Source organism: Cibotium barometz, chromosome 46, assembly GCF_041138505.1.
Source record: "Cibotium barometz isolate CiBa-2024 chromosome 46, ASM4113850v1, whole genome shotgun sequence".
In the NCBI taxonomy this organism is placed as follows: Eukaryota; Viridiplantae; Streptophyta; class Polypodiopsida; order Cyatheales; family Cibotiaceae; genus Cibotium; species Cibotium barometz.
Genome location: NC_141091.1, coordinates 23,351,128 through 23,370,778, shown reverse-complemented (window position 1 = coordinate 23,370,778; position 19,651 = coordinate 23,351,128). Strand labels below are relative to the sequence as shown.

Below are 19,651 nucleotides of genomic sequence, written 5' to 3'. Positions count from 1 at the left end.
ATTAATATTAAGGGTGCCATACCATCCTACTACTGCTCTCTCTCTCTCTCTTTCTCTCTCACACACACACACACACAGTCACAGACTTGCTTCTCTAACCAGTGTCCTCTCTCTCTCTCTCTCTCTCTCTCTCTCTCTCTCTCTCACGCACACACACAAACTTGCCTTTTCTCTTTCTACTCCCTCTTCTCTCTCTCTCTCTCTCTCGCTCGCTGTCGCTCTCTCCTGTCTTCATCCATCCGTGCCTCCCCCTGCCCAGAAGTAGACAGCCCACTTGCCCAAAAGCTCTCTAAGAGTTTCCCCACACTTCTTTCGATTCATTCATTCATTCAGTACAATCGGCTGCCTTTGCATTCACAAACCCAGTACTGCACAGGTCTCTTTTCCTCTCTCTCTCTCTCTCTCTCTCTCTCTCTCTCTCTCTCTGCCTACTGTCCCCTTAACTGGATGATCCAACTCTTGATTGATTATGCTTCTATTCATCCACCCATCCCTCCCATCCCATCAACGATCAACTCAAGCTTTCCTTCGCTCCTTTCATAGCTCCCACCCATCATCACCAACCTTGTTCACCAGTGCCCATTACCAATCCTGCACAATTGCCTCCTTGGCATGGTGCAGAAAACCTCCTCCCCAACGGAATCAAAGCGTGTCTCTGCAGCTTTGCTCAGCCCCAAAAGCAGGTAATATGCATCTTTGTTTTATTACGTGTTTTCTCATCTCTTGATGCAGCAATTAGCTCTTGGTGTTTGGACTTGGCTTATCAAATGCCTGTTGATCGAGACTGGGTCTTATCAACCTTTATTGCAAAGCTCTTTCGCACTGCAACCTAGGTGTTGAACTACTGGATTTTGTGCAGTTGGATGTGTATAACATCTCCGTCCAACAGCTTCCACACGGGAGGTGACATTATTCTTGGACTCAAAACCTAGTCACTAAAAAGTCCCAACTGTTTTGCGCCATGTTTGCCAATCATTACCCAGGTTTGATGGTAAAATAGGCTCCCTGGTAACCCAAATGAGCCAAGGTCATAGGCTGGGAGCATGCCCCTCATGGTTTCTGAATTACTCAAATCAATGTGTGTCATTACCCTTCAACCTTGACCACTCAAGATCAGCTATTTCATTCCTGGCCATCTCAGCCCTTGGCTCATGGTTTCTGCATCACTCAAATCAATGCTTGCCATTACCCTTCACCCTTTACCACACAAGATCAGCTATAGCTCTTGTATAGGGCATAGGCTTTCTAGGTTGGCTTTCTAATGTGTAGTGGAAGCTCACCATAAATGGAAAAAACATAGTGGGAGCATGCCCCTCATGGTTTTTGAATCACTCAAATCAATTCATGCCGTTACCCATCACCCTTGCCCACTCAAGGTCAGCTAGAGCTCTTATATTCTACCAGGCTTCTTTCCTGGCCTTGTTGGAAAGGAGTTTCGTATCAAGGTACCAGAAATAATATCTTCTTGCATATGTTGCATACCCTCAAGTGTGAAGGGTTAAGTTTGTTATCACATGTAAGGCCGTCTGCAGACACTGCACCGTGGCTGCAGACAGAGAAACTTAATGGAGAAGCTACAAGGACAACATGATAGAACAGAGAATGCTTCAATCTTACAGGACGGGCCTTCTGTTCTGCATGACTTTTTTCAAGGCCAAAGCTGCAAGGATTTGCCTCAAGCCACTGACCCAACACATCCAAATATGCCGGCCTTTGCTTTGAATGGTGTGATGCTTTCCGAGTCCTGGAAGATGTGGGAACAACTATCTCAACCAGAGGCTATTAATGCCAAGGCTCCTGCAGCAAAGCACCGGAAAGGCTCATGGGAATGGGAGAACTTGCTGTTTGCAGCACAGCCGACATCATCCATGAAACCTCCCAACATTCCATGCAGAAGCCCACATGGTGTCCAGAACTCCAAATCCAAATCTGCATCCTCATTGGAAAAGTCTGAAATGGATGGATCACACAACAGCTTGAATCCTCTCGACCAAAGGTTAAAGGACTATCCAGTAGAAGATGATGAAATCCTAACTCTAAAGCTTGGTGGTGGAAATGATGCTTCATGGAGAGGATATGATCTTCTCCCAAGTGTAAAGAGAAGCCGGCATTCTCTACTCGAAATCCATCAGCAACGGTGCCAGGTTGACCACTGTATAGCAGATTTACAAATTGAAAAAGACTATCACAGGCGGCATAAAGTTTGTGAAGTGCATGCAAAAGCATTGAAAGCACCAGTGTCAGGAATAATGCAGCGCTTTTGCCAGCAGTGCAGCAGGTAGCCGTTTTGAGTCTTTAGCTATGTCTTCTCATTTCCCTGGTGGAAACCGTTAAGGTGGACTAGGGAACAGCCTTGCCCTGGTTGTTTCCATTCAGAATGGGAAAGGCCGGTAGGCTTATTCCGTTTTAGGAACAGCCAGGGTTAGGTTGTTCCCTCCAATCATCCCTGAAGGGATTGCGTTTCCTTGAGTTCCTATTGGTGAGCTGTTAATGGAAGACTCCTGGCTAGAACGGATTGGTGATGGAGGGCTCTGATTGGTTAATTACTCTGGAAAGTAGGGCTGGGAATGTCATGCCATCAAAGGTCTTGGTGCTAGTTGAAGTTACTCATATTGCAAAGTTCAAGGATTACAAACAAGTTCTTTGATGTGTAGATTTCACTTATTAGAAGAATTTGATGAAGATCGAAGGAGCTGTCGGAAACGGCTCGCAGGGCACAATAGACGCAGAAGGAAAACTCAGCCAGATGCCGCAGCAGCTTTATCATATCTTTTGGCAGATCAAAATGATTCTGCAAGGATCATCAATACACTAGGACAGCTCCAAGGTTGGTTCGAGAAGTTGTTTTTGTCTCTTTTGTTATCTTTGTGTTCACTCATGTAGTAGCTATGTAACATATGGGTGCACAATATATGGGATTTTTTAAAGCTGAGTGTGTCTACAAGGGTGTGGTAGTGTGTGTGCTCCTTGTAGTGGCTTTGTTGTGGGTGACAGGTTAGTTACAAAGCTAATGTTCATATGTGTAGGAGGAGATTCTTCAAAATTTAAAGGCTTTAACAAGTTTAAGTGAATTACCATGATTTTCCCTTACCTTCTGATAACTTTGGGCCATGGCTTACATAGACTGATGCATTTAATGTCCAAAACTTCTCTGTTTCAGCTTCTTGAAAATCTTTTACAGTGAATCATGATGCGCTCATACAATAAAAGTTTGGCAAAATATGGGAAGAGTACACAGGTGGTGCCACTCTTCAAGTTGATCTCTTCAAAGAGAGAAAAAATCAAATGACTTCTGACCTAGCAGATGCTGAAAATGCACTGTGGTATACTTTTGGGGTCTGAACATATGCTCCTCTGCGAAGACTGCAGCCCACTTCTTGCTAAATGATTAGGGTTACAAAGCCTGTGAAGAATCTCATCTTTTGAGGGCCTAGTAGATGGTGAACCCTCCATCCTATGTTCGATCATCCTCCATACAAAGATTTTGGAATTGACCTGGGTTTGCCGGGAAAACAGTTCTTCAGTAGAATTCTGTAGACTTTTAAATTACAGTTTTCATCTTTCAGCCACTTTGGTAGGCTTGTATATTGAGCAATTTGCTTACAGCAGTAATAACATACCATAGTTCAGGTATCCTGTGAGTGTTCTTGAGTCAGTTTTAAGTCTTCCGTTTGCAAATTTCTCTTTGCTACTTATTTGCATGTAGATAAATAGGACTTAGGGAGGACCTTGGCCAAGCTATTGCTCGGATTTGGATATTAAGCTGTGGCAGTCTGGGGCATTAGTCTTGGTGTTTGTCTAGACTTAGGCTTGGTGGTGCTTTCTGGCCAGCTGAATTATGAGCTAGCTCTTCTTGTAGGTCTTCCACTATTGATACTGGTTTGCAAGGTTGTTTGCTGCAAGATTGCGCATGGGCCTCGCATGGACACACTGGTGAAGGCTTCGTAAACCCTATCAATTATGGGTGCCTGTCTCATATAGTAAATGCTGTGTTTATCTATCCTATTGGCTACATTCTCAGGGATACTATGATATGTGCACTTTTCTCCACTTTTTGTATTGCTCAACTGCATCCAAAGTTCTGTTTTGACATGACTGTATGCTTTCTTTCTTGTCACTTAAGAGATGGGTTAACGATCCCTTTTTTTGCAGGAAAAGAGGAACTCGAAAGGTTGCTTAGGGTGTTGAGTGGTGGAGATGCACTTCTGCAGACTCTGTTAAGTACAAAAGCTGCAACAGAAGATCAATTTACATTAAAGGGAGGCATTCCTAGCGACCTTGTGACTGCAATTGCAAAATCGCAAGCTTTGAGCAATTTGCTACTTCGGAATCCTTCACTTGTGTGTAATCTGCCATGTGTAGTACCACCAGAGTCCCCCATTGCAGGCTTATCCAATGCATATTTATCGTCTGTGCAACATTTGCATCAGAATCACAGCAAGATGGGTGGTCTGCCTGGTTCTATGCCAGAGGCAAAACGATCAGAGTCATGCATCAATGGAGTAGATACAATGGCTGCAAAAACTGCATGGTGCTTTGAGAAGCCGGGTGATCCTCCTGTAGCTAGAGAGCTCAACATGACACCTAATGGTAAAAGAACTCATGTCAATGGTGATTCGACAGATGGATTGTTACATGTCGGACGTGCTCAAAGTGCAGGTTGGAGTCATGGGCTTGTCCAGCCTAGGACAAGGCAGTTGGGGGAGGGCATGAATTCTGAAATACAAAGTCAAAGGGCACCCTTGATGCCGGCTTCAGAAAAGGCTAGAAATCCTGTGTATCTGCCTAACAATACTCAAAATATGAGCCTCGGAGAGCTTGAGACACCAACCTCGGGGTCAGATCAACCCTTCAATTCTTTGATGGACGTGCAGGTACACATTGACCTGTTTAGGTGTATACTGATGAAATAAAACATATCCAGTTTATGTCAGTTTTTTAATGGTCATGTCCAAAATTGGTGTTTGATTACTTTTGAAGTACAGGAACAGACATTTCAAATTTGGTTCAAAATTTTTGATAGAGGTCCAGGAGATTTGCCTTCAACATTGAGAAAACAGGTAACACCAAAGCTGTGTTGAAGCCCAATAATTGGAGCATTAGGGTTTTTGCAGACATAACTCTGGCCCATTAAAAGAGGATATCTCACTCACTGATCCATCATGGGGGGAGGATCGTCCCCGTCCCATGGGCGAGACCCTTAAGCTTACAAACTTTGCTATCTTCAAGCTGTTTTATTGGTGGAAAGCTTAAAAAAATCTACTGGTTTTTTCTGGCCCAGATGCTTGAGTGGTTGGACAACTTCCCTGTTGAGATGGAAAGTTACATCAGACCTGGCTGTATCATACTCGTGATTTTTCTATGCATGCCAGTTCAAGCTTGGGAGAGAGTAAGTGACCCCTTGTTAAGTCTTGTCAATTCAAAAGCTTCACATTGTAATTTGTAATGCATTCTGGCTAGATCATGGAAATATTTTATGTATCAAGGGATTTTACACGCTTGGTGATGGGTGCCTTGGAAATGCATCTTGGACAGGTGAGAGTACTCAGAAATGTGTAGTGGGGGGTAGAGATGCATTTATTACATCATGGTTTGTAATCACCCCAGGATATAATCGAAGGATTATTATACAGTAATTATTTGTAAAAGCGTTAAAAAGTACACTGAATACTGGAATTTTGTAAGGTGTCCTCTGACCTGATCAGAAGGCTCATGCAAGAAGGCACCATTCTCCATCTGTAGTTTGCGAATCAAGCTCTGCACTTTTAATCTTGACAATCTTGCCCATCAGGGAGATGGACAATCAAGATTACTTGTTCATGCCTTCAGGATCTTATCTTGACATGATATGATTTTTGCAGCTGTGTGGAAACATTGAAGGGAGCCTGTCCAAGCTTTTTCAAAGTACGAATGGCGACTTTTGGTGCAAAGGACGGGTGCTTGTACAATTAGGAGACGCCCATGCTGTTATTGTTGAAGGTAAGCGTGTGTTTTAAAGCTTTTCATGAGCTCAAGCTCCTTGCACATGCATGCACTTATCTGATGGTTTACATACCAATGCAGGTAAGGTGTATTCCAACATGAATTCCAAACTGCCTCAGTCTCCACATCTATTTTTAGTCCAACCATTTGCTGTAGTTATGGGTGAGAATGTGGATTTGATTTTAAAAGGGGACAATCTGAACGTCCCTGGCACCAAGTAAGGGAGCTCTTCTTAGCAAATTAAGAGTGTTTATTCATCTTTGCTTCTTGTGTCTCTTGCACGGATGCAAAAAAGATGACCTCTTGGCATCTCTTACTTTTGTGGGCTTGAGTTTTTTTGCAGAGTTATATGTGAATATGAAGGGAAGTGCATAGAAAAAGAAGTGGCTTTGCTGGGCTCGGGAGAGAGAAAGAGAGAGAGAAGTGAGGAACAAGGGAGAGTGCTTGCGTGGTCAAATGCACAACATGAACAAGTTCTGACCTTTCGTGTGGGCCCCTTCGATAAATTGGGGCACGGTTTTATAGAGGCAAGTGGCTCTGCCTATCAACATACATTTGGTTTCTTCTGTCAAATCTTCTGGCATGAGTTTATCTGAAGGAATGCTCTTGTTTCACTAATCAGGTTGAGGGAGAGATGGTTAAAGGCAATTTTTTCCCCTTCATTATACATACATTTGGTTTCTTCTTTCAAATCTTATGGCATGAGTTTATCTGAAGGAATGCTCTTGTTTTACTAATCAGGTTGAGGGAGAGATGGTTGAAGGCAATTTTTTCCCCTTCATTATACATACATTTGGTTTCTTCTGTCAAATCTTCTGGCATGAGTTTATCTGAAGGAATGCTCTTGTTTCACTAATCAGGTTGAGGGAGAGATGGTTAAAGGCAATTTTTTCCCCTTCATTATAGCAGAGAGATCTATCTGTGAAGAAGTTTGTTCATTAGAAAAGGAGTTCGAGGTCAGTGTAATGGAGAAGAACCCCTTCAAGAAAAGGTTTAGCAAAACAGAAGCAAAAATTACACATTTTCTTTGTGAGCTGGGTTGGCTTCTGCAACGAATGCATCGGAAGACGAGTCACGGAGGTGCAGCGGCACAAGAATTCTCGCCTACGAGATACAGATGGTTATTACGTTTTGCTGTGGAGCGTGGTTGGTGTGCAGTAGTCAAGAAGATTCTAGATCTGCTGTTCAGCATAGGCAATGGATCGCCCGAGCTTGTACACTTGAAAGCAATAGAGACTGTAGCGGAAGCCAATTTGCTGCACATTGCAGTTAAGAGCAGCGCACGGCCTACTGTACAGGCACTGCTTGACTACTCTCCTCCTGTGTGTGGAGAGCCTAGGTCATTGCCGATTGGCCAGAGGGGGTCGGGGTGTTTCGACATGTGGAAAAGGGAGAGGTGTGACAATATGAAGAAGAGCCATGTCTTTAGACCCGATATGCAGGGTCTAGGTGGGCTCACCCCCCTTCACATAGCTGCTGGCATGCATGCTGCTCATGGACTCATCGATACCCTAACAAATGTTCCAAAGGAGGTGTGTGTATATTTCCTCTCTTTTGGATGTAATTTTTCCTTCAATGGAATGCTGATTGCCTTGCCTTCTGGATTGTGCAGTTCTGGGCGCCAGCTTGGACAGGAGCAAAGGATTCTACGGGTATAACTCCATCGATGTATGCTGTAGTGGCTGGTAACCATGCTTATGTGCAGATGGTGCAAAGCAAACTGCAACAGTTAGGAGACAGAATAAAAGCTACAATGGAGCATGATTCAATGGCCAACAGTGACCCACAATTCTCACATGTGGCTTTGAATGTAGGGGCAGGAGAGGAAACCTCTTCTTCACCCGGAAAGCTGCTCATGAGCAAGAGAGCTGAGCTTTGCACTTGCAAGGGTGGTAGACGATCCCAGAACCTCGCGCTAATCGATGGGTCAACATACCGTCCATTTGTCCTGACATTACTTGCTATTGCAGCTGTATGTGTGTGTGTGGGCGTCTTTATGAAAGGCCCTCCTAATGTTCTGTTTGTAGAAACTCCATTTGTATGGGAGTCCATAGATTTTGGCTTCATATGAAGCTATGGCATAGATTTTATCGGAGACATCTGGGTAGTACAAAAACTTAACTACCATGTCTTATAGAAAGTCAGTACTTGTTGCCCTGATGAGGGTTTGGTATGAAGTTACATCATGTAAAGTCTTCCACTTCATTGCTGTCCTAGTGTCTTCTAAATACAATTCAGGGAATTCTCTAACCTCTAAGATCTGCTCCCCCAATTCAGTGACCCTGAGGTGGATGGGCAGCAAAGCTTCAAGTTACAGATGGTTTTTTAGCCAATAAGGAAGTGACACAAGAAAAACTTATACTAAATCTGGCCCTCGAAACTCGCTAATTTGAACAGGGAACAAATTAAAGGAGGGTAGTTGTGCAAGCCTTTGGGGAGTGTGTTACATTTCTGGTCCCCTATCATAAGGCTTGCATGATTCACAAACTACAAATAATGGCGTGTGCATACAAGTCTGTGCATTATTGTCGATCACCAAATTCGGTGTTTGTTCATGGGTATGCTACATTGAAGTGTTCAAAGCATGTTTTATGGATGACAAAGAAAGACCAGACGTTTGGTGCACACATGTATCTGATTCTTGCCATCAATTTATGTAGACCATAATGGATCTCTCTAAGCTTCCTAGACTTGCTGAGTAAATTAGTAGTCTCTACTACTTGTGTCTAGGCCCTCACACTAGCCTTTTCAAGCCAGATTAGCTGTATGATTGAAGTTTCTCTATGTTTTAGCTCACAGCTATTTAGTCACAATGTATTATGGTTTCCTCTTGTAGTCCCTTGCAATGTAGATGCTGTTACCTTCTTAATAGTGCAGTTTTGTGAGGTGGTGGAGTTGGTATGATGACCCTTTTACCTCTTCTCACACATTTGAAAGAACTAGTCTCTCTATGCTCCATTCAAGCTTGCTGAGCTAGCTAGCTTCTTTTTCTATTGTGTAAAGGGCTTCAGTATCAAAGAGGCCAAGGTTCAATCCCTCTTAAGCAAGAGGCCAAGGCTTATTTTGCATATGAGTATGTATCTAGATTGCAATTATCTATACAATTGATGTAGTTTGTCAATGGGTGGCAATTTGGCCATCTCCACATCATACACTGTTCTATTCACCTAGAAATCACAAATGTAAGTTGGGCATGCAAGGGAATTACATAACCAAGTTTTGAATGTAAATTACATTAAAGTTCTTGAGCATATAAAAAACAAATTAAAAAGAATCAGCAAAATAAAACAATATTTCAATCTTAATGGTGAATAACTTACCTTCAAGATAGACATCAGGGATAAAATTTCATTTCACTTTTACATTTCTATTGTTCATTCATGCCTACTTCACATCTTTGCAAATCAGGCAAGTATGAGAAGCTATCATATTAATCCTTAAAGGGTGCCTTTCAAATTGGGAAGCAATTCATGTATCACTTTCCCATGACTACAACTTCGTAACCTCGTTTAGCATTGTTTCTTAAGTGATTTTCACACACATCATGCTCCAAGATCCATTAGCAGGATGAGGGTTGGTAAACATGGACGCCACATTGCACATGTTATGTTGATAAAAATCTCCCTATGAGGGAGAGAAAAGCACTTGGAGGATTGATTGGCCCAAGTAAATATCTTTGGAGAATGTGGAGGAGCTTGATTGGGCCTATAACCACACGCTTACATGATACTTCTAAAGGGGCTTGTAGAGAGCAGTCAAACTTGGTTGGGTCCTTTCTAGGTAGGATAGGGAGGGGGTGGGAACTTTAGGAGTATCCCCTCACAACCTCTAAATCTCCTTCTCTTCCTCTTTGTAGGAGGTTGAGAATAGGTAACAGTCCCATATGAGGGCATATAATAGGTGCAAAGTCCCAATTCCCAAGAGCACACTCTTCAGCTCTTGTCTTCAGCTTGAATGATTTATAGAGCCTATGAGCAAGCTTCAATGAAGCATAAATATGCTTATGCAACCTTAGACAACCAAATCTCCATCTTCAAAATTCAAATCTTTTGTGCACTTACACTTAACTTTTCATTATTGCTTGTATCTTGACCATTTTGTTCTTTGCCCATGTAAATGTTATCTTTGTACTATCCAATCCTTATGCAGTTTGATTGGTTGTAGGCTTAATACTTGAGTGTAGATGGTAGCCCAATATTACTTATCAAAAGGGCTGATCCAGCTCATTGACTAACATGTGCTCTTTATTGGATGCTACATCTCTTTATTAGCTACCTTAGTGACATGTCCTTTGAACCACACTCTTTCAATGCATGATGCCTCCAAGGGTTCACTTGAGAATGTGTAAGATCACATTTGGGTTTCAATGAAAGAGGCTTTTGTTTTCATGGACTTGCAAAAACGTTTACATACATAAGGTTTTTTTTTTTGAACAAAAAAAACATCCACAAGTTTGGTCAGAATTCGGTAGTTTTATTACCTCTAAAATTATAGAAAAGATGCATAAGAGGTAGAGAAATCTATCTTGTTTGCACGTGATATTTAGGATTTTTATATTGTAAATGTTGGGTGTCACTCTCAGAAGAAACAACCGAATCCGCACTGAGGTATTCTCTTTCAAGACCAGGTAATGCACTAATTCCAGCATGAAATGCTTGGACGGTATGTTGGAAACATGGAAAGTCAAAGAGTCATGTAGGCTAGAGTGGCACCTTGCCATAGTAATCTCCCTCAGCCAGTTTTTTTTTGGGGGGGGAGGGGGGGTTCATGGTTTGGTGGTCGCCTCTTGGTGGTGCATTGCCTTAGTCGTCCTAATGGCCTTGGTTGTGCTTGGACGTAGTGGTGCTGATGTGACTTGTGCAATCATTAGGAGGGGTATCTTTATCCAAGATTTTGAAAAAAAAACATAAATCTACTTACATAAGGGGGTTTAGATAGCATTTTGAAAAAAACCTGTAAGTTTATAAAGAAAAAGGGGTCATTTTTATTAAGTCAAAATTCACATATTTTTTAATACCCTTTGAACGCATGTTGTATGTAGGTCTTCCTAAAAGCATACCCCCCGAGGGAGGGACAAGGAGAATGCACGGTGTGATAATGAAACTAGCTTCCCAAGGAGGAGTGGAGCTCTTGGAGCACGGCTTGAGCTCAGCATAATAGATGAATTTCCTACAAACAATATTTGGAGTATAGGTAGAATGATTCTCTATTCTCTAAGCCTATACAAATGGAAGAGTTGTTGATGTAGTACTTTTGAGAGAGAAGTTCTAAATTCGACATGAGAGAGGAGCGATGGTATCAAACCCCCTACTTCTTTATGGAGATCACCGCAACCAAAAGATGTGGCATTTATGTAAATGTAAGCATGGATGTACTAATTACTAGATGGTTTATTATCATTGTCACTTTGAAGAAACAAATATGACACACTAGCTTATACAAATCGATTCTCTATTCTCTAAGCCTATACAAATGCAAAAAGTGTTGATGTAATACTTTTGAGAGAGAAGGTCTTGTATGTTTACATTTGACATAGAGAGGAGCAGTGGTATCAACCCCCCTATTCCTTTATGGAGTACACCTCAACCAAAAGGCATGGCATTTATGTAAATGTAAGCATGGATGTACTAATTACTAGATGGTTTATTCTCATTATCACTTTGAAGAAACAAATATGACACAATAGCTTACTCAATGGTGGCATAGATGTTGGGGCCAAAGTATACTAAGAACTATCTATTCAAAGAATCATTCTCATTGTTGCTATGCTAAAAGCAAAGTGTGTACCACACTAAACATGCCAATGATTCTCACTAACCAAAAATTATACAACACTAACGTGCCAATGATTCATTCTCGCTCTTACCACAAAGAAACATAGATAAATTTTGGGAACTATATGAGACTATAATAAGAGAAATAGATTGTAATTTACTATTTTAATTTAAACACCATATTAGTGAATTTGGGAATTTCCCAATTCCCGTTTTTGAATACTTAAAAAAGGGGACATGGATAACATGTTTGTAAGTTTCTCAAAACCCTATCATATGACCTATCGTTGGAAAGCGCTTGAAAAATGGAATCTAAAGAGCTATAAAGCGCTCATTTTGGATTAGTGGTGTTCAAGTTATGGTTAATCCAAACTTTTGACCACGTGTCCCAAACTTGTGGGAAATTCCCATATTCCCCAATATGGTGAAATTAGCACAGTGACAAGGATATTATTAGAAGTGCACCTATTAGAATTTTGAAAGTAATTAACAATAATGACACGGATTCTCCAAACGTTGAATAGAAAACATGCCCCTCACACATTGCTCAGTGTATTAAACCAACATCAATTATTGATGATGTTACTCATTTTATCTATAACAGTATTTGTGATGAGAGAGAGAGAGAGAGAGAGAGAGAGAGAGAGAGAGAGAGAGAGAGAGAGAGAGAGAGAGAAGAAAGAAAGACATATTAACCTCTTCAAAAGACCACAAGGGTCTATGAGACCAAAAGTTACAAACCCACGAGTAACTAAATCATGGAATAACAAATTGAAAATGAAACCAAAACTAAACTACAACTAAGCTATCACTGTCAAAATTATCAAAGAAATCCCTATGTTCTACACCTAGAATTTTGAAAGCAACTATCCATAATGAGGTGGATTCTCAAAACGTTAAATAGAAAACAATTCCCTCATTCACAAATTCCTTACACATCAACATATTAAACCAACATCAATTATTGATGAATTTAATCATTTTGTCTATGGCAGTATTTGATGAGAGAGAGATTTGATGTGTGTGTGTGTGTGTGTGTGTGTGTGTGTGTGAGAGAGAGAGAGAGAGAGAGAGAGAGAGAGAGAGAGAGAGAGAGAGAGAGAGAGAGAGAGAGAGAGAGAGAGAGATTACAACAAAAGTATGCGCGGGAAAATGTGGTTCGGGTAAAGAAAGCCGATGGATGTAGCTTGACAGATCCACAATCTGTGATTCACTCTTGCACACTATTTTTCTCTACTTTGTTTAGCTCGCCAGAGGAGGTTTCTGATCCAGTCATGAATGCTAGGAATATTTTGTTTGATCTTGTTAGAGGTCAGGTGCTTCCTTCTTGGGTTGAGGAATTAGAGGCAAATATTACTGAGGGGGAGGTGGAGAATGTATTGGTACATTTGCCCCGTGGGAAAAGTCCAGGTTGGGATGGTCTTGCCAATGAAATTTTTAAGAAATATGCTGATAAGCTGAAGTCTCCAATAAGAGCTATCTGTCAAGAGATCTGGAGGACGGGCCATATGCCGGATGATTGGAAAATTGGTATTATTCGCCTCTTGCCGAAGGTCCCATCTCCATTTTGTGTTGATGGGCATCTCTATCCAGTTGAGCCTCCATTAAGAGCAAACCCTCCTTTCCGAATTTATCATCTTTTATGCAATTTGTTGGTGAAGGAGAGCTTGGCTTGTTAGGATACTGTAGAAGATTGACTACAAGTGGAGCTTGGCAAACCCATATTCTCCAATCTCAATTGCAAGCATCACAATTCAGCCTTTTACAATGTCAAGAAGGACTTAAAACATCATCAGATAAAATGAAAGAGATCCTCACAAAGAATGTGGAGAAGGATGCAAAGATTCAAAGGCTAGAGGAACTTATCAAACGACTCAAAGAAACGCCAAATTGTGCTCGTGAATGCAAAAAGACATTGGCTAGTATATGGGCACATTGGAGACCAATTTCTTTGATGGGATCCATGTACAAGATCTTCACAAAGATACTTGCTAATCGTTTACAACATGTGCTTCCAAAGCTTATTCATCCACATCAATATGGTTTCATCCAACATCGTAATATCTTGCATAATATTCTTAATGTACAGATGGGTATTGATTATGCCAAGGCTACCCAACAAGAAGTGGTCATGATACAACTAGATTTGGAAAAAGCATATGATCATGTGAGTTGGTCCTTCTTACATAATATTCTTAATGTACACATGGGTATTGATTATGCCAAGGCTACCCAACAAGAAGTGGTCATGATACAACTAGATTTGGAAAAAGCATATGATCATGTGAGTTGGTCCTTCTTGCATGAGCTTATGCACGCTATGGGTTTTGGTCCAAGAATGTCAGGGCTCATCTTCATGATAAGTATGCATGCACAAACCAGGATCATGATAAATGGTGGAGTGACAAATGCCGTCCCCTTGTCGAGGTCTTTACGATAGGGATGTCCCCTCAGCCCGTTGTTGTTTACAATAGTGACACATCCGATTCTTTCATTGCTGGATCAGCTGGCTACAGATGGAGAAGTAGTTGGGCTCCGTCTTCCCAATAATAAGCAGCTTGTCGGTCAGGCTCTCGCGGATGACTCTTTTATGTTTTTGAGGGCAGACAAGGCTAATGTGGCACGTGCCATGGCTGCATGGTCTTTATATGGCAAGGCATCTGGATTGCATATTAATTTTCGTAAATCAGCCCTTTTGAGTTGCACTGAAGTTGATCTTCAAGGTCTTGGTTGGAAAGGGAAGGTCATTCCGAGAGGGAGCATTACTAGACACTTGGGGTATCCCATTGGTGTAGATGTGAGTCATGTGGACTTACTGGAGTGGATTGCGGGGAGCATTCATGACAAATTTATGTATTGGAAATCTCAAGCCTGGCCGATTCATGTTCGCCTCAAAGTAGCACAGGTAATAATGACTGGCATGGTCTCTTTTTTCCTACCACTTTTTCCTTGGTCTAAGAAGACTTTGGGACATCTTATGCAGCCTCTGCGTTTCATGCTATGGAAGAAACAAGGGAATTTACGGGGCCAAGTTTGGGTGTCTTGGGACCATGTGACTACACCCAAACGAATGGGTGGAACGGCTGTATTGGATATTCGCATACATCTTACTGCTCAGCAATGGTCTTTATTTCAAGACATGTGTCTAGCCGGATCAGCCATGGGTACTTATGGCTCGTTATCTCATTGCACAGGTAGGGATTTCACAAGGGAGCACGCATATTGAGGCATCCTGGTGGGACATTTTGAATGCTTCTCAGTCTTGCTTGGTTTCTTCGTCCATGCTTCTTTCCCACTTGTCAGCATCTTGGCAGGAAGTCTTGAAGCGCACTCGTTGGAGCCCACTTGATGACCGGGCCTCAGCTAATTCCTTGCCAGTTGAAATATTGGCTGCTTCGAAGAGTAGTGAATTGGAACGGAAAGCAAGATGATAGGAGGAAATTAAATCGGATGGCAAGGTTAGGACTTGTTCGGGTGGAGGATGGCATTCTTCCCTCGGCACAACGCTTGTATTCCTTCCGTCATATACGATAGTTTTTTGGTGTGCCGAGGGTTTATCGTGGCTTGGGTGCTTTTCCGGAGTTGGATTTTACCTCCTTAAGTACAAGCAATAGAGGCACTAATCCAGGCTGCTAGAGCAAAGGACGCAGATACTTTTCAAGTGGCACAGCAACGATGAGCAGCCCAGTACGCCCAAAATGAGTCTCAAGAGAGGACTACACAAGTACTACCCGACATTCTCAATCTAGATAATAACATTGCGTCTACCTCAGGGGGGAATGAGCTAGGCTTACAAATCTTTAATCAATGTCTTCTCAAAAATTATTGAGAGACGCATCAATAGATACTCTTGTGGATTTTGCCATAGGCCAAGCTTATGGTGTTAGTTGGGAAGGGATAAATATCTAGGGCCACAATAGAGGAGGAATGATTGCAAGGTATCTACAATTGCATATATAGGATCAGTGTGAACATGAAAGGATCCAAAGACCTATTACGCAAGTCAGGACATCTAAAGCAAGAATTCCCATGATGAGTGAAATGGTAACACCTCCTATGAGCCCAGTGGATCCTAGTTTTGTAGTATCACTCGGCTACACGATGGACCAAGCCCCGGCTGGGCTGCTATTGCTATTGTTCCTCTAGGTGTGCTCTTGTGAGCCACTGTTGTTCCTCTAAAAAGTAGGATCCACTGCTACTCCTGTGAGCCGCCCAGTGGATCCTAATTTTGTATTATCACTTGGCTACACAATGGACCAAGCCCTGACTGTTGGGCTGCTACTGCTACTATTGTTCCTCTAGGTTACACAGGACTCTAAGAATCTATAAGCTCAGACTTCACATTTCGAGACCATAGTAGAGAGGTACCAACCCAAGATCTTGTTAGCACAATTCCACGGTAATGGGTTCTACACCACTCATAATGACACCACCTATGATGACCAACCATGCAAGCATGCCTATTAGTTTCATGCCCTCCATTATAGCTATTTGGTAACCAACAATCCCTATAACAATGGATGTAGACCTAGTTAACACATCCATCTCATCGGCTAGTGCCGTAGAAGGAGGAAGCTTCACCCAAGATCCTAGATTCCTTGCATCTTCCTCTAATTTGCCAATGCACCCTAAAGCAAGGAGGATATCCTCCTATGGGAATTCTTGTACGACTCCCCACCTACTATTGGACTCATGTTACTACACTCAGATTCATACCATTACACCTGCAAAAGAAGCACCCTTCATACCACATGTTGTCCCCGTTGTACCAATACCTCCAACCTTCCAACTGATCTAGTAGCCTTTGTGCAAGCATTGGGGAGAGCTACGACTAAAATTACAGAACCCGTTCATGAGAGATAACAGATAGATTATCTCTGGAAAGGCTACACAAGTTCAATGGAGAGGGCAATCCTAGAAGACACCTCGAGGTCTTGGATCAAGTTCAATGGAGAGGGCAATCCTAGAAGACACCTCGAGGTCTTGGATCAAGTTTATAAAGCCTTAGGTGAGATGAATGAGCTTGCAAAAACCAAGGCATTTAGCCTTACACTAGATGGCAAGGCTGGTGATTGGTATTGGACTCTGAGAGTTGAAGAACGCCTAAACTTTACTGGGGCTTTGAAGGTCATTCCTAAAGCAATTTGTGCATGAGGGAGCTTTCTAGAGTGTGGCTTCATAGTTGCACAAAGATGAGAGAGAAGAAGATGAGTAAGTGAGATTTTATTAGTCATCTTAAGCATTTGAACTCTCATTGTGCTCTACAAGAGTGATTTTCCAACAATCAACTGCTTGATCGATTTATAAACATGAACATATCCATAATGGTTTGGTCATTTTAGAGGTATCACCAACGACATCACAACTAATGCCATCCAACTTGAGGATAACTTGATGATAAAGGGAGTAAAAGCTTCAGATTCTAAGTCTGTTACATCAACAATCAGCGGTCATAGCACCACCATCGCAAAATCTATAGCTATAGGTAATACTTTAGTAGAAATGACTTGGATTGCCTTCTCAAAATCCCTTCAGAGAAAATGAAGGCTACCAAGTATTTGGTCATTTTGCATATGTACCTAAGGAGAGAGCTACATTGGTGTTCTATTTGATATCCTCAGGGGACACACCACTAGCGAATGTCCAATTTTAAGAACTCATTACAATGGTAATTGTGGCATTTGTGGGCGCCATGGCATGAAGCCCAAGATTGCTAAACACACCTATTGCCAATATAATAAGACCACAGCTAGCATTTCCGTAGCACCCCACAGAGCTTCATCTTGACTATTCTGTAGTGGATGGGAGAGGGGGAGTTAAGCCAGTTTACCAACTTGCTCTACGATGGAAGGGGCCGGGAAATTAACACCAGAACTAGAAGAATGGCTTTTTAATGTTACCACTGTCAAGTTACCCATCAAGTTTCAAAATGCCCTCTAAAGTTTCCTCAACTCAACCAAGAGATACCCTCAAACATGCCACCGAATACTTGTAACCATTGTGGCATAGATCATTGGATTAAGGACTGCCCTAATAAGATTATGGTGATAAGCCCACAAACAAGACCCATCATCACACCCCTAAACATGATTGGGGTAGATAATTAAACTTAAATCAATATCCTAAAAATTTAGATCACACACCTTTAATGTTATCAACCGGCTACTACAAGCCCAAAACAACCATGTTATTAGGCAACAATCGGTGGCCTCAGTAGTGGAATCTAAGAAGAAGAAAAATAGGAGAAAAAGAATGGGAAAATAAAGCAAACCAAGAAGACAAATACCGGGATGCCTCAAGAGCCATTCTTCATAAGGGATCCACATGAGGATTCAGACTCCTTGGACACAAGGGCTGATTCTTAATAGGGTAGGGAAATAACCTCCAAAACTAAGAGCACAAGGAAGGAGACCCCGTGAAAACCTATAATTCCTAAAACTAAATCACACATGACAAAACTTGGCTCTTATCCTAACCCTCAGAAGGAGATTGAGCAACTCCAAGAATTTAGTGATTTAGTTACAAAAACACAAGAAGAGCTTGAACCAAAACCCAAGCAAGTGAGAGTCTGAGATACTATACATCGTAGTACCTTAACATCTACTGAGATTTGTAAACCTCTAGATGTGCCGAGTGTCATCATGGAAGAGACTCAGGCCTCCACCTCTCATAGCTTAACCCCCTGATTGGTTGAAGGGACAACTACCATATGGAGACCCTGAGCCCATCTCAAAGATGGATTTTCCAATCATCTCAACTAACAGCTATTTATGGAAAGGAGGTCATGAATGCACCACTAAAGATCCCCAAATTGTTAGACTTTATGGCCTCACAAACCCGTACAACTATAACCACCACCACCCAATTAAGTGGAGATCTTGAATTGTTTTTGAAGCAATGAGATCTCTTCTTAATGGAGAACTCAATGTCGGATTACCACCATTTGCTAACATGCATAAGGCACGTCCCTAATATACAATGGAGACACCTCAAGTTGTACCCAAATATATAGTCCTAGTGGAAGAAGAAAATACCAAATCTATGGTTAAAATTCCACTTAACAAATTAGGTCATTACTTTAAAGGTGATGAGTCTAACGCACTACTATACCAGTCACCATCACAGAATGGGAGTCCTAGATGGTGGTGCGTGAGTGAGCATAATCACCAAGAAATGTTGGGAGAAGATGGCCAAGCCATGTCTAGAAGTCTCAGACATCATTGTCAAGATGGCTGACATAACTGTCGCCAAACCTATTGGGATGCTACGAGATTTAAAGATTAAGGTTCTCAAACATCGGGATAAACATACCTTCATTCTTATGGACTTTTCTAAACAACCCGAATCATATGAAATGATCTTAGTGCGCCTGTTCAATGAGAGAGGCAAAGATGATACATGATTGGTCTAAGAACCATGTCTACCTCCAATTCGATGATTCCATCATCAGGGTCGATCTTGTGACTGCCCGCGTACATCCTATGGCTAGTGGAGAACTTTTTGAAAACTGTTTAGACACCACCACTTATTCAGCCCCATTGCAATACTGCTATACTTGTAGAGAAGAAACTCATGCAGGGAAGGATCTAGCCCACAAGGATGCCGACAAACAAGCTATTAAGCCTGAGGATGATTAAATTGGATACATATGATGGCCACAATAGCAGACCTGATGGTGAGGAGCTCCCTAATGTTGTGCCCCTACGAATGATTCGTACTCTACCTTCTAATGTCGAGAGAATTGGTTAAAGTGAACTTGATTCCACATGGGATGACTCAAGTTCAAGCACCAATAGTGGTGAGGAATCTGAAACAGAGACTGAAAGCGACACAAGCTCCTCGGTTACCACCCACAAGCAAAATAGAGTTAACAATATCAAAAGAAATTGCAAGAA

The 19,651-nt window shown here is 41.8% G+C and overlaps 1 protein-coding gene across 4 annotated transcripts; it reads left to right on the top strand.

The window, feature by feature from the left end:
- Window positions 1–319: 319 nt before the first annotated feature.
- On the top strand, window positions 320–8,232 carry LOC147612036 (squamosa promoter-binding-like protein 1). 4 transcript variants are annotated; one of them, XM_086783871.1, is made up of 11 exons: window positions 320–683; window positions 860–2,278; window positions 2,655–2,827; window positions 4,153–4,874; window positions 4,986–5,060; window positions 5,282–5,389; window positions 5,862–5,979; window positions 6,064–6,199; window positions 6,326–6,509; window positions 6,843–7,514; window positions 7,595–8,232. In XM_086783871.1, exons 2-11 carry the CDS (start codon window positions 1,566–1,568, stop codon window positions 8,051–8,053), a joined length of 3,360 nt encoding a protein of 1,119 aa, XP_086639997.1. In that variant the 5' UTR covers window positions 320–683; window positions 860–1,565; the 3' UTR covers window positions 8,054–8,232. The 4 variants fall into 4 exon arrangements, with proteins under 4 accessions (XP_086639997.1, XP_086639998.1, XP_086639996.1 ...); XM_086783872.1 differs by lacking the exon at window positions 860–2,278 and having other exon boundaries at window positions 335–683; XM_086783870.1 differs by having other exon boundaries at window positions 377–2,278.
- Window positions 8,233–19,651: the final 11,419 nt, after the last annotated feature.